This window comes from Microtus pennsylvanicus, chromosome 9, assembly GCF_037038515.1.
Source record: "Microtus pennsylvanicus isolate mMicPen1 chromosome 9, mMicPen1.hap1, whole genome shotgun sequence".
Classification (NCBI taxonomy): Eukaryota; Metazoa; Chordata; class Mammalia; order Rodentia; family Cricetidae; genus Microtus; species Microtus pennsylvanicus.
In genome coordinates this window covers 643,559-658,280 of record NC_134587.1, presented here as the reverse complement: position 1 = coordinate 658,280, position 14,722 = coordinate 643,559, and the positions used below count along the sequence as shown (strand labels likewise).

At 48.9% G+C, this 14,722-nt stretch overlaps 2 protein-coding genes across 2 annotated transcripts in view; one reads left to right on the top strand and one right to left on the bottom strand.

Annotated features, from left to right (window-relative positions):
* The first annotated feature begins 2,690 nt into the window (after nucleotides 1-2,690).
* On the top strand, nucleotides 2,691-7,104 carry Prg3 (proteoglycan 3, pro eosinophil major basic protein 2). The gene is made up of 5 exons (XM_075984381.1): nucleotides 2,691-2,751; nucleotides 3,223-3,506; nucleotides 5,701-5,832; nucleotides 6,553-6,664; nucleotides 7,046-7,104. The coding sequence occupies exons 1-5, from the start codon at nucleotides 2,691-2,693 to the stop codon at nucleotides 7,102-7,104; spliced, it is 648 nt and encodes a 215-aa protein (XP_075840496.1).
* A 5,746-nt stretch (nucleotides 7,105-12,850) lies between these two features.
* Nucleotides 12,851-14,722, bottom strand: part of P2rx3 (purinergic receptor P2X 3) — a 33,116-nt gene continuing 31,244 nt past the window's right edge. Inside the window, exons 9-12 of the mRNA XM_075984379.1 lie at nucleotides 14,085-14,178; nucleotides 13,748-13,813; nucleotides 13,236-13,313; nucleotides 12,851-13,039 (exon numbers count right to left, since the gene is read on the bottom strand). Of these exons, the coding sequence (XP_075840494.1) occupies nucleotides 12,926-13,039; nucleotides 13,236-13,313; nucleotides 13,748-13,813; nucleotides 14,085-14,178 (352 nt within the window). The 3' untranslated portion in view covers nucleotides 12,851-12,925. The remainder of the gene's footprint in view (nucleotides 13,040-13,235; nucleotides 13,314-13,747; nucleotides 13,814-14,084; nucleotides 14,179-14,722) is intronic.

Sequence of the window (14,722 nt, the reverse complement as noted above, 5' to 3'; positions counted from 1 at the left end):
CTTGAAACTTATAGACCAAGTTTTAGAGGTCCTAGAATTGACCAACCTTTCCACTGTCAGGTAGATAAGTGGACAGTCTGGTCTGTCGGTGGAGAGATAAGGGCCAAGACCGTTACTCTGAAATCAGGCCAGGAAATGGCCTCTCAGCTTCTTCTCTAATTATAGGTCCATTGGGAGAGCAGAGGAAGTCACGGCATGCATAGCCCATCTTGCCCTCTAGATGATTTGTGTCTGCTTCTTTGGAGGTGTGGGCCAGTGTACACATAGCAAGTATGCACTATCCAATAGAACACCTCCAAACTGCATCAACTTCACTTCCAACAACACACAAACTCTTGGCAGGAAGATATGGCAAAGCCAGGTCTACACACTCACTCTTTTTTTTTTTTTTTTTTTTTGGTTTTTCGAGACAGGGTTTCTCTGTGGCTTTGGAGCCTGTCCTGGAACTAGCTCTGTAGACCAGGTTGGTCTCGAACTCACAGAGATCCGCCTGCCTGCCTCCCGAGTGCTGGGATTAAAGGCGTGGGCCACCATCGCCCGGCTTCACACTCACTTTTTTCTCTTTGGGCAACAGTGAATGAACTGGAGCTTGATTATTTAAATAAAATTAGTCATTGTGAAAATATTTGCACTTAATTTGATTTCAAAAGAGTTTGCATTAAAGTATTACTATGCTTAATATTGAATTGTTAGTGTCTTCTTAAATTTGTGGTCTGAGATGAGCGTTTCATTGCTTGATCCTACTCCTAACCCTGTTAGTGCCAGAGGGCTGGTAGAAGGTAGACAGTGAGGGTGGGGAGGGCAATGTGGTCTCCATGTTGACCGGAAGACCTAACATGAGGGTTTTCATCCCAGTTCCTGCTCCAGTCCTGGAGCTGCGTTTAGAGGTTGGGATGAAATGATGTAGTCTAGGCCAGTGGTCTCTAAATGATCTGGAGGACATTAGGAAATAAAACGTGTGGAGATGGTTTTGATGGCTGTCTACTCGGTGTGTGTGTGTATGTGTGTGTGTGTGTGTGTGTGTGTGTGTGACATCAGACATCTCAAGGATACAGACAAATAGTGCTATTAAACTTTAGATAATGCATAGGGCAGCCCCCACAACTAATACATGGTCCTACATATTAAGAAAATAAATGTTGAGAAGCTTGATGCAGGTCCATAAAACAGAAGAAACCACATACATATTGAAGATGGAAACCACAAAGGTCCTGGTTTGTGAGGAGGGAAAGAGGGAGGAAAGAATGGAAGGGATGGAGAGAGGGAGAGGGAGAATGTGAGAATATTTAGTACTTAGAAATCCCTGCCCCTTGATTTCTTATGAGTCTTAGTTAGGGTTTTTATTGTTATGATGGAATACCATAATCCAAAGCAACTCAGAGAGGAAACTGTACACTTCTATATAACTGTTCATCAGCAAAAGCAGTTAGGGCAGGAACTCAAACAGGACAGGAACCTGGAGGAAGGAGATGATACAGAGGCCACGGAGGGTGTTGCTTCCTGGCTTTCTCATCGTGGTTTGCTCAGCCTTCTTTCTTATAGAACCCAGGACCAGCAGCCCAGAGATGGCAGCACCCATAATAGGCTGGACCTTCTCCCATCAATCACTAAAAAAATGCTTGCCTGCAGCCTGATCTTACGAAGGCATTTGTCAGTTGAAGGTCCCTCCTCTCAGATGATGTTTTTGCCAAGTTGACATAAAAAAAGCCTTTCCTTCTCTGAAGCCTATTGCTTACATCTGTGAAGCAGGAAAATCCTACAGTCTCAGTGGAGATGGGTGAAGGCGAGGATCAGGGGTGTGCTGTCTATGAAGCACCTCGTGAGGGTGTTGAGGCTTACCTCTTCCTCCTTCCCTCCACAGTTCCTAACTGCTCCTTGAGATCTGCACATCACTTCCTAGAATAGTCACTTTGGAAAACTGCTTCTGAATTAAGGGGTATAATTCAGGCTGGGCACTAATTAATATTAATTACATCATCGTGTTATACATGCCTCTCAAATAAACTGGTGCAGAAGGGCTTCTACTTAGGGCAGCAAGCCCCAGACAGCAGGACTCTGCTGTGTTAATAAAGAGCAGGGTCTGGGGTGAACAAAACTGAACAAATTTTTATCAGTTCCATTATCCCCAAGCCTGGCCTGGAGCAATCACCCTGGCCCCTTTCAACTTCCCCAAAAACAGAGTATAAGGCTGGCTGTGCAGCAGTAGCCACACAGCCACTGTGCGTGGAGACTGCAGACTCTCACTCGGTGAGTGTTGTCCTGGGCCAGGATCAGGGAGGACGCAGAAGGACACAAGCAAGCAGACAGCTGGGGAGCCTGTTCTTAGGGTCACCACAACTGCCTTCATTGCTTCGTCTTTCCCCACATAAGTGAAGTCAGTTCTGACTCGGGAATGGTCTGTCCATGCAGGTCAGGAATCTGGGTAGAGTGTTGTCTTAGGGAACGGCCATGGAGATCTTAGCAGGGGTTTCTGCAGCTCAGTTGCCCACCCTGTCCACCACTGACTCCTGTTTCAGATTTTTCAGCTCAGGGAAGAAGAGGGAAGGGAGAAAGAGGAGCTCCCTGACTCTCCCTTTAATTGGGTAATTAAATGACAAGTATCATGTCATGCACCAGAAGCTGTGTTGGACACAGACGGGACAGTTGTGAGGACAAAGGCAGAATTGCCTCGACTGCAAGATCAAGTAGACATGAAACAGCCCCTGATCTTGTCCCTTCTCCTGCTGGGGACAGTTTCTGCTTCTTATCTGGGTAAGTCCTTCCCTTTTATTCCCATCGATCATTCTCCCTTCCCCTCTCTCCCACCCTTTTGGTTATTGTTGCTGTTGCCATAGGGCCAGGGTCACAGAGTGTTCTTTTAGGTTGTTCACGCATCTCTGGTTAGCTATCTCCCAGACCCAGAACTGGTTCCTTCAGAAGGAAACAAACAAAACCAAAGCACCTATATTATAAGATAAAGGGCCAGTGATCATTTCAGGCTTCTCACACAAGGTCTTTCCACCCATATACATACCTGTGGTGACAATCAGTTAGAGTTCAGGCTATTGTCCATCTGTAAATCTGGTGAGAGACATCTCTTTTTGTCCAATCTAGAAGAAGTTCCTTCTTAGTGTGTGGCTCCAGATTAGGACTCAGGAAAGCTCAAGTGGACGCTTAGAGCTGTCCGAGGTGCTGGAGGAAGAGGGACTCTGATGTGGTGGCACGTTACCATCTTCTTCCTAGAGACCACTCGCCACCATCAGGAGAGCCCAAAGAGAGAGCCAGACCTGTGGCAGGATGCAGATGGTTCAAGGGATCAGGGAAGAGATTTGACTTTGACCCCAGAGACAATGTGGACAGAGGGAAAGGAGACTGAGGGTTCCAAACATCAAGACATCTTTGAGGATAAGGATTCGGACTCAACATGTCCCAGAGAAGAGGACATAGCTCATTTTCAGGGAACTCCTGGGTGCAAGAGCTGTCGCTACGTGCTGGTGAGGACTCCCAGGACTTTTGATAAAGCTCAGGTAAGTGATAGGAAGACATGGTGAAAGATCAAGGGAGGGGAAAGGCACTACGTTAAAACTTCTGTTCTGTATTCATTTAGACTGGTGTTTCCCAAAGCTGCAGAATTGCCTGGAGGTCTTGTTAAGATATAGGAATTACAGCTCCATCTTCACAGTCTTTGAAGCAGGAGGTGAGGGGGGGCGGGTGTCTCAGGGAATAAAGATCTTCTTGGTCTGAGGACTGCAACTTTAGAACCAATGATCTGCATTAGAACACTTTGGTGAGAGAGATATTTGCATTTCACAGAAGAGGAGGTGGAAAATGTGTAAGAAAAGGATGTTGGGGGTGGGGATTGGGGTGAAGTGAAGCAGTTTCTTATAGACATGACCGAGATGTTGCATTTGTGAGCCCAGAACAGTTTCGATTGCCTGTGCAAGACAGGATCAAGCCAGTCAACATTCCATTGTGGGTGTGCAGGGGTCCACAAGCACCACCCCTAGGTGATGAGTTATTGGCAATTGATGACTGCTAAGGCAGAGAAAGTCAGCTTTCGTTAGGGTATGGTCACTGGTAGGTTGACTATGGCCATGCATGTAGAGGTAGCCATTAATTATTCTCAGTAGGTCGTATATTTACTAAAAAGAGGCTATGAGGTTGGAAAGAAGATGTTTGTGTGTGGTTCAGGAGGAGCTAGAGGAGGAAGTGGGGAAATGAATATGATCAAAACACATTATATGCATGTATGAGAATCTCAGGGTAAATAGAATATTGTATTAAAACCAGATAGAGCATTAAAAATAACTCCTATAAGAGGGAAGAGTCAAAATGACAGACATACTCTTCTGTGCCTCACTCAGATCTGCCGTGTGTGCGTGTCTAACTGTGTGTGTGCATGCATGTGCATGCTAACTAGGAAGTCTCAAGATCTGACAACCGCGCTGGATGAATTTTAAAAGAGTAATCTTACCCCCAACGAAGAAAAGAAACCACTGTGCTAAAACAACACTCCCTCCCTTGATTGACAATTGGTTGGTTTGTGGGTGACTCTCTTTACCTTTCAGGGCTCAGGCTCTTCCAAATAAAGATATATAGCTGCCCCTTAGTCTCCATGGGACGTTGGTCTTAGGACCCTCTCAATGAACACCAACGTCTATGTTCAAGGTGCTTATAGAGAAATGGCATAGTATTTGCATATAATCCTTGCCCACTCTCCTGTATTTTAAACTTTTATGCATGTTTATTTATTGTGTATTTGTGGGGGGGGTGCACACACTATGACACATACATGTAGGTCAGTAGACAGCTTACAGCAGTTTGTGTTCTCTTTCCTCCATACGTGATCTGGTATCAGATTCATTTACCACTCACCGAGCCCTCTCGTTACCCCTCGTGTGTTCTTTAAACCATCTCTAGATTATTTATAACACTGCGGTGTAAATGCCATGAGAATAGAGCTTATACTTTATTATTTGGGGACTAATGTCAAAGGAAAGAGTATTGCTCAGTGTAAGCATAACTAAAAATAAACCTTTTTCAGGGGCTGAGGAGATGGCTCCGTGGGTAAAGTGAGCTTGTTCTGCAAGCATGAAGGCTTGAGTTCAAATATCCAGCGCCCATGGGAAAATCTGGATACGGCAGTGCATGCCTGCAACTTTAGCACTAGGGGGCAGAGCCAGGCAGATCCTAGGAGCTCACTGACCAGGCAGTCTATCTTGTATACTGCTTCAGAGAGAGTCCCTACTCAAGACAGTAAGGCAGAGGGTGACAGAGGACACCCCATCTGATGTCCTGCTCTGGCTTCCACATGTGCAATCCACACTCACATGCACATACATGCAATACTCCCAGAGCCCCACATACAAACATACAGACATTTTCAATGTATGGTTGGTTGACTATGTGGGCAAGAAACCCACAGCTATGGAAGGCTGACTGTATGGTACCGGTGCTTTTTAATTGTAATGAAGGCCAGACGAGATTATGTTTTTGAATTATCATGTGGAACAGTCTGTAAGTGGTGGCTATAATTATAATTAGTATTAGTACTTCCTATAAGGATTTCCTGACCACTGGCAAAGGAGCAAAATATAGGCTTGAGGGAAGCAAGTGGGTTCCTGTGTTGAATCTGTGAGTAGTCGTAGGGATCTTTCTTGGCGATTCAGGATCTTGAGGCAAAAGAGAGTGAATTCTCTCTCCCATTTCTCCCCTCTGCAGTGCGTCTGCAGGAGATGCTACCGAGGTAACCTTGCTTCCATCCACAGCTACAGTTTCAACTTCCAAATTCAGTGCCTGGCCAGGAAGATCAACCAGTCTCACATCTGGATAGGAGGCATCCTCAAGGGCTGGGTAAGTTAGGGCCCAACTCAGTATAGAAAGCTTGGACTGTCTTGAGGGCTCATTCACTGACTCCACAGTTAAGGTGTCCTTTAAATGATAGGCAAAGGATGCTGGAGTTGCCCTGCACTGTCTTGGGAGAATTGATTACCCACACCTCTCACTAATTCTATTCAGCAACTTCAGGTTTGTGCTCAAAATTAACCATGGGAAATTTACACCAAGAAAACTGGCAACTGTTATCAATTGCTGTCACTGCGACAAAATGCTTGAGAGAACCAACTTAAAAGGAAGAAAGGCTTATCTTGACATAGTTTCAGAGGCTTCAGCTTACACTCACTTGAAGGTGTTGGTCTAGACTTGACACACAGTATGTCATGGTGGGAGTGTGTGGTAGAGAGAACTACTTACTTTTGGTGACAGGGACATAAAGAAGAAGGTAAGAGTTCAGCATCATCACTTGGTATCTTGCTAGAGATGCAGAATAATAGGCCCCATGCCTGAGCTCCAGAATCTGAGTCTGCATGTCAGTCAGATCTGTACAGTTGGGGAAACCTGCCCTGTATGGTGTCTGGGAGCAATGGTTATTTTCCCATCCCATCCCATGCAAACACTGAGAGGTGGGTGATGAGAGCATTCGGCTTCTTTCCAGGCAGGCAATGAAAGGGGTCAGCAGTGGCTTGGATCTTCCTGCCTTCTTTGGTTCTCTGATTCGCTTTCTCTCTTCTCTAGTTCTTCTGGAAGAAGTTTCGGTGGACTGATGGGAGCTGCTGGGATTTTGGAAACTGGGCCCCAGGGCAGCCTGGGAATGGGGGAGGACACTGTGTGACTCTGTGCACCACAGGTGAGAGGAACAGGCTCCCGACAAGGAGATGCACTGATAGAGTAGAATTTTAGCTGCTGTTGCTTTGAGTTGCCTGGACATCCCTCTTCGAACCTACTAACTCTATGTGGAGAACTCAGACTTGGTCTGTGGGGAGAGCTGAGGTACACAGACTTCTCAGGGCAAGACCAGATGATGGGATAGTGGGGTAGCTTGGGGAGGAGGTTGCTGGGAACCCTGTACTTCCTCTGATTCCCCGTGGACAAACTGGAATGACTTAAGGCACTGGTGATGGCTGAGACAAAATGCTAGCTTCTGACTGCAGATGTGAGGCACTTTAGTGCAGGGGCTGAATGCATGCTAGAGCAAGGGGGATGTGATTCACTGTGTTCTCTGCTGCAGGGGGCCATTGGCAAAGAGCTTCCTGCAAGACTCGCCTGCCTTTCGTCTGCTCCTTCTAAGCTGGAGGAAGACCCTACCTCTGAACCTCCTGTCTCCACAGCCCTGGCTGCTGGTGTCCCAGCCTCTGGCATTCAGTTCTGTCTCCTGCCTCTCCTGGTCATAAAGTCAGCGTCCCCCCTGCATTCCCTAAGTCTTGTTTCTTCCTTTTTTCCTCCCTGGAACTCACTTTGTAGACTTGGCTGGCCTCAAACTCACAGAGATATGCCTGGCCTCGAACTCACAGAGATCTGCCTGCCTCTGCTGGGATTAAAGGCGTGTGCCACCACTCACAACAAGTCTTGTTTCCTCGTTGCCCTTTCTGGGAGACTCCTGCTTGTTGGGAAAACCCTGGAAGTTCAAGATGATGGGGCTAGGCAGCCTGCTGCAGGTGGGGAGCAGTGACAGAGCTTGGGGTTTGTGGTGGCCGCATGGAGTCACCCAGAAGCTGAGCAATGCTCTCTGCAGTCTCTTCTTCACTGGGCTCTGATTCACCTTTCTACCTCGAGAGGAGAACAGAGATCTCTCTGGTGGGAGGCTGGTCCTGCCTTTGCTTGGTCTCATTATGAGGTGGGGAGTTGAGTGGCTTTCCACAAAGGAAGAGATGGGGCTTTCTCAAGATCTGGTATGCAATAATGTGATTGGATGTGGGGGACACCCTGGGGGTATGGGGTAAAACCCTCTGTTGGAGAAAGAGATCTGTTCCTCTAGTGGGGTGCTTTTCTGTTATCTAGCAACTGCTTCCATTACTCATTCTCCGAGGCCCCATTGGCTGTCTGGAGAGAGGCGGCCCTCTCCTCCTTCATCACCCCCCCTTTCTGTAGAGAGGCCATGATTCTGAAGGGATCTGTCCTTCACTTGGAAGCCAAAGGCAGGAGACTGGCAGCAGCACAGACCCCACCCTTAGGTCTATTATCTTAGGCCTCAGAAATCCTTCACTTCCCGTTCTCAGGCCTGGGGTGACAGAGGGAGTATCATTGTTGCCTTTAACTTTAGGCCAGCTAGGACCCTGGGCTAGAAGGATTTTGCAGAAAGGGTTTAGAGTTGACAGAACAGGAAGTTCAGAGTATTGAAGGGTATAGAGAGAACCTCAAATTGTACGTGCCTGTGTGCTTATGCACAATTTCTGTACACGTGCTTGTAAAGGTGCACACTTGTATTTTTGTGTATGCATAGATGGGCTATCTGTGTGTGAGCCTACATAGGTGTGTGTGAATGTGTTTGTACGAGTGTGCTATGTGCACACTTTTGCACCTCTCTGCGTATTTATGGAAACTTGTCTTGGATATGTTAGCCTGTGTAACTTTATACCTGTATGTACCTGAGTCTCCGCACATACACATGCATATTTACCTGTCATAGGTATGTAGGGGTATTAGTGTTCGACTGTGTACAGGTTTTGTTTGTATGTGCATCTGATGCAGAATGGCTTGAGGCACAAAAATACTAGTATCCCACAAATTCTATCTCTAAGTTTACTGGATCTGAGGGAACAGAACAGGCATGGCACGGTCCTAGACAATGGTTTGGGGAGAAACAGTAGAGATAAGCCTTTCAAACGTGGAGGTCTCTGACCATGGATGGATAAGCTCTGGTACCAAAACACCTCACTAATGGTGTATGCTCAGGGTCTGTCTCGGTAGAGAGACTGTTGCCTCAGCTCCTAATTACAGCATAGAATCCTGTCAAGAGGTGGGGCTGCTTAGGAGTGGGGTGCCATGTAGGTCCCCCCTCATTGAACACTGCAGTAAGTAGACTCAATTCAATGCTTCTTAAGAGAAAGTGGAATTGCTGCAGGGGGTAAGGAGATGAGCACTAAGGAAGACATTTCAGGGGTACACCAAGCTCCCCCTCCTTCCCTGACAGAGAAGGGTGTCTGACTGAGGAGTCCAACACCCTGATGACCAGAGCCATAGGCACTGGTGTGTGTGTGGGGGGGGACAGGCTCCTTCTCTGCTAAAGCCTCCCTAGGGCACACCTAGCTAGTCAGATGCTCAGTTCTCTGGCACTGTTTCAAGGGATCGCAGTCTGCCCTTGTGTAGAAATTGTACAGTTGTGCAAAGCTTTCCACTCTTGCTTAGCTCTTGACTAAAAGGTGAATAATCTTGACAGAAGGTAGTCCCTAGAACCTATCAATTACCATCTCTGGGAGGCTGACTGGAAACTCGCTGAGAACAAGGTGTTGTGAGGACGAACACAGAAGGGGAGGGTATGGGATGTCAGGGTATGGTAGGCATCTGGGGGAGGGGAGGGAAGTGACAGCTGTGTCCATGAGACTCGAGAGGACATCCTCGGTATTCCTTTAGTAAGTCGGCTCTGTACCTTGTTCCTGAGCCTGGCCAGTGCGGGTCTAGGTACCGGATGATTCTTATAGTTCTCCAGGTCTCCGCTTTCCTGCCACTGGGAGTCTGTGTTTCTCACCCTGCCTAGCTACTCCACAGAGATTTCTGTTGGGACTAATTGAGTCCTGGCTTTCAGCTGCTCTTCCCTGTCTAAAGCCTTCTAATTGAAGTTACTAGAAGCTGTGCCTAGCCTAGAGGATCAGAGGATGGGATTTTCATCTGTTGGCCATTGACTGCAGGGTATTTAAGCCTCCATGGTGCTATTAAAGGAGGGCTTTTGGTACCAGTGTTTGAAGGTCTGTGTGTCAGTCTGTCTCTGCGTGTGTTTCCTCAACCTCCAGCCCCTTGTCCGAAGCTCGCAAACTGGGTTCTGGCGCATAGAGTGCAGACGGGGGGTGGGGGTGGGGTGGGAGCGTGGTGCGCGGCAATTTCACTAGTCACCTCAAGAGGATTCGGGGGCTGGAGAGATGGCTTAGTGGTTAAGAACCCTGCCTGCTCTTCCAAAGGTCCTGAGTTCAATTCCCAGCAACCACATGGTGGCTCACAACCATCTGTACTGAGATCTGGTGCCCTCTTCTGGCCTGCAGGCATACACGCAGACAGAATATTGTATACATAATAAATAAATATTAAACAATGTTAAAAAAGAGGATTTTGATTAGCCCAAGTGACACATACAGATAAAAAATGAGCCAGCAAATTTTCTGACATCCCCCCAAAAGAGAGACCACAGAAGCCAGCATCTCACATCCCAGCAGACAGACCACAGAAGCCAGCATCTCACATCCCAGCAGACAGACCACAGAAGCCACCATCGCACATCCCAGCAGCACACATCTGGGTTCAGGTCGGCTCCACTTCCATTCCTTCATCTTACTCAGCCTCAGTTTATTTTGTAAAACGAAGATTGGATTAGGCAACGCCTGCTGTACATCTAACCCACAGCCTGCCAGTGGTGAGCCACCCCACCACCGAATGGCAGCTTGTATGCTGAGCAGTGTGGCCTCGAGAGTGAACACAGCTTCCAGCTCTAGTTCTCAGAACTGTCCATTTGTTTTTCTACCAAACAAAGAGAATAACAAACCCCAGGACCCTCAGCAGGTGTGGCCAGGGCCTGTGTGACGACGTTGGTGACGGCGCTGAGTAAACACAGAGTATCAGGTACAAAGCTGGCTGCTGTGATTTCTATTATCAGCCTACAGCTAGCACACGACAGTGGACTTGATTCAAAGGAAACAGAGAATGGGGCTTTCAACCTACTGGAAGGTCCAGAAGAGGTGCAGGCACCTGGCGGGGGGGGGTGTGTGTTATCCTAGCCTGGGGTACAGTTCCCTTCCAGGACACAGCATCTCCATCTCTTCCTGTGAACTCAGTCTCAGCTCAAAGAGGGCCTGTGTGCCTCCTTACTGGAGGATGTGCTGTGTCCCTAACTGATGTCTCTGCTGGAGATGAAGCCTGGCCAGGTCTCTGGATGCTGGTGCCGGGGAGACAGTGCCCCATCACTCATAATGATGGGGGCTGTGAGCAATCAGAGTGAGGGAAGGGTTGATGAACCTGGTAGAGGACTCTCACCCCATCTCCACCTGGGGTGGGGGTCATTGGAGTTGAGTCTGTCTAGGCATGCCTCCCCACTACCCTTCCCCACTGCTCACTGTACTTTCTGGTGAGGGGCCAGCCCTCTGTCTACATGTATGCTTATCTCTGCTAAGACCTCACATCATGCCCATGTTCCCAGAGGAGACTGGCCCTGACACTAAGGAAACTTGTACCTCAGGTCCACGTACTAGCTGAACCTCTCTGATATCTAATTCTGTATTTCCTCAGCTGGGTGATGGCACTTGCCTGTAAATCCCAAAACTGGGGAAAGATTGAAGGAGGAGGGCTATAAAGTTGAGGCCACTCAGGGATACACAGCAAAGTCTTTTCATCAAAAACCAACCAACCAACCAATCAACCAACCAAAAAACCCAAATCAAAACATAAAAGCCTCTTGAGGGGCTTCTTCCCCAAACCTTGATCTTTCTTCTAGTTTTGCCCTGTGCAATTTAGAACTTCCTTTCCATCTCCCATTTTCTTTAAAAGCCCAGAAAGGACATCTAAGCCAATGGAGACAAGATGGACTTGACTTCTGCTCAATAGCACCCTTCTGTGAGCACAGGACACCAGAGCTCTCTCTTGGCCCCTACGATGACACAAGGCAAGCCCTTTTCCACTTCTGGCCTCAGTGTTGATGATCTGTAAGCAAGAGGGTTGGACACGGTTCCGGAGGCCCCGTTAGCTCCTAACCGAGCACCAGTTAGGATCACGTGGAACAGGGCTGGCTGACCTGGCTGGAAGCTAAGAAGGGATTGCATTTCACTATGCCTCCCACTTCTTTTCTGAGACAGTTTCAGGGGTCCCAGGCTGACCTCAAACTTCCTGTGCAGCCACACATGAGCCTTCCATCCTCTCTCCATCTCCTGAGTGCTAGGATTACGGGCGCACCACTATATGGTGTGTATAGCGCTGGACATGGGTTCTAGGGCTTTCTTTGCACATCCTAGACAAACACTACCTACATAGCTACATCCCGAGCCCTTACCTGAGGTTTTCCCAACAATGCTTTAGACAAGGACAGCTGATGTACTGGGGCCTGGCGCTAGGATCCGCAACCACTTCTCAGCTGTCGTGTGTGTGTGTGTGTGTGTGCGTGCGTGTGTGTGTGTGTGTGTGTTCTATCTGGATTCTGGAACGAGGGTCCAGATGTGTGAGGGCCTAACTGGAGAAGGAAGGCCTGTTCCTCAGCTTAGGCTTGAGATATGCAGCGAGGCAAGGAAAAATTCACTGGCAGTCATACCTCCTATTTCCTTCTGAAGCTGGACTTGGCCCAGTCAGAAGTGAGAGTTTATACTCCATCTCACTGGGCTCCCCTAAAGTTGGGCCTGCGTTCCTGAGAAAGCTCCCTGGTGACCTGGCCATGGGAAAGTCAGGGAAGGGCAACTGACCCAAAGGGCAGATAACCAGGGATCTGATTCTCCCCCTAAGGCTGTGGGCAAAGGACCTGGGTTGAACCCTTACTTTCTGGCCGCATGGCCTGGGGCAAATGACTCCGTCTCCCTGACCCCTTGCTTCTCTTCAAAAACAAAGAATGGAAACACACCCTATAGAATTATTTTAGGACTCAATGAGATAACGTGTATGGAAACGCCTGGTACTTGTAGGCCCCTATGGGCGTAACTATAGCAACCATTTTCTCTATCCTTTGGAAAGGGATGGATTCTGCTGTCCCAGGACCCTGGGAAGCAGATGGGAGGCATGCAAGGGGTAAACACGAGACTTGGGTCTTAGCGGGAAGCACTACCTGTCTGCTGAATGGGGGCCTGGGTACCTGGCTGTGGTCTTTGGGGTGAGCAGCAGAAATGAGAGCCTGTCTCCTCCTCCCATCCCACCCCTTTCTGCCCAGAAAGAGTGGCGTGTTGGAGGTTCTGCAGCCTACGGGTGAGTGGGACCCTGGCAAGAGGCCCTAGTGGCCGATGGAGTAGGCCCCTGAGTCTGTGGACTGCTTTTCCACAGTGGCCTGGTCGCCGGGGAACACTGGGTTGGCAGAGGCGGTGCCCTTCAGTGTTGTCTCGTTCACCTGCAAACACAAGAGTCAGTCACGTCTGACGTCGGCAGGATCTTCCAATGGGACCCATTTGACAGAATCAGAAGCCGGGGTGGGGTGGGGTTGCCTGGCCCAACGCTCTCTTGGACCCCTGCATACTAATGGCCCACTGAACTTCCGCCATTGAGAGCCCGGGGTCCTTTGCTTTTCAGTCTCTTCCCCGACTCACCTCCTCAAACTTCCTGGCTTTGTAGTGATCAGCCCCTTTGAGGAAATTGAGCAGGATGATGTCACAGAGGACAGTGCCCTGGAGAAAGAGAGAGGCAGTACAGGCTCAAGCAGCAGCTCGGAGATTGGCAGGGCTCGAATAGTTCCTGTGCAGCAGCTCTTGGTTAGGATGATCTACAGAAGACGACCTGACTGTATAGCTCTCAGAATATTCCCAGAGGCTCTTCAGGGTCCTCTATGGCCCACCTTTCTAGCTACTGAGAAATACGCTTGGATCACAAGCACAAAAGGCGTGAAGGAAGAAACAGGGAGCTAGGGGAGGAGTCCTCGGGATGGGCCTTTGTTCCCCAATTTCCTGGTGACTCTGTTCCTCACTAAGGCATCCCAGGACTGTGGAAACACGGAGTCTCTCCCTCCCTTCATAGTGAGAAGCATGATAGCCCTGTGCCTCGCTTGGCCCGACTCTGGCTGCCTGGGAAGAGCCCAGGAAGAGCCTGGGAAGACTGAACTTACCACTCCCACGGAGGTGAAGGCAGCCACAGAGCTGATGATGGTAGGGATGATATTGAACTTGCCAGCCTGTATGGATAAAGAGCAAGGCCTGAAGACAGAGGGACCAGCAGGGAGGGGTGAAGGCTGAGGTTCAACCTGGGCTCCTGTGAGAGAGGCCGTGGAGCCAGAAGGGTTTGTGGAGGGTCAGACAGTTCCGCTCTGCATAGGATAGGGAGCTGATGGGGGATATGGCCAGTTGGCCCGTGGAAGGCCACTGTCCCGAGAGCCTCTTCAAGGCCCCAGTGCAGGCATGGGAAACCTCCCCTGGTCCCCTCCTCCAATGGATCCCAGGACTCACGTTCCCGTACACCAGCACGTCGAAGCGGATGCCGAAAGCCTTCAGGAGGGTGCGGTACTCACTGCCGTTCTCCATCTTGTAGTACTTGGCAAACCTGGAGGCCGGGGGTGAAAATGGGTCTGTCTGTGAGCTCTCCTGCCTGAACTCTTAGGGTTCTTTAGAGCTCGACAGCCAGTATCAAGCAGCTGATGGTTGGTAAGATGCCTGCCATAGTTCTTCCTGCACTCATGTGGGGACTCCAACGGCAGACTCTGGGGTCGAACCTAGAACCTACAGAATCAGCATCTTTCTTGGTGAGAACTAAGAATCTCCTTTTAAAATAATCTTCCTACAAGTGTGTGTGTGTGTGTGTGTGTGTGTGTGTGTGTGTGTGTGTGTGTATGTGTATCCCTATGAATGTGAATGCAATGGTCTATGCATGTGTGTAGCTTGAGGTCAACATCAGGTGTCTTCTCTGATTGCCTTCTACCTTATCTTTGAGACTTTCTCATAAACATGGGGCTCTCCAGTTGGCTAGATGGGCTAGTTAATGAGACCTCTCTGGTTGGCTAGATGGTCTAGTTAGTGAGACCTTGGAAAGCCCCATCTCCATCTCTCCAGCACTGGGACTATGCACGTGTGAGTGCTGGGGATGGAAC

Coding starts and splice junctions, on each gene's coding strand:
- Prg3 (XM_075984381.1), top strand. CDS start 2,691: ATGAAACAGCCCCTGATCTTGTCCCTTCTCCTGCTGGGGACAGTTTCT. Junction 3,507..5,700: donor GGACTTTTGATAAAGCTCAG/GTAAGTGATAGG, acceptor TCCCCTCTGCAG/TGCGTCTGCAGGAGATGCTA. Junction 6,665..7,045: donor TGTGACTCTGTGCACCACAG/GTGAGAGGAACA, acceptor TCTCTGCTGCAG/GGGGCCATTGGCAAAGAGCT.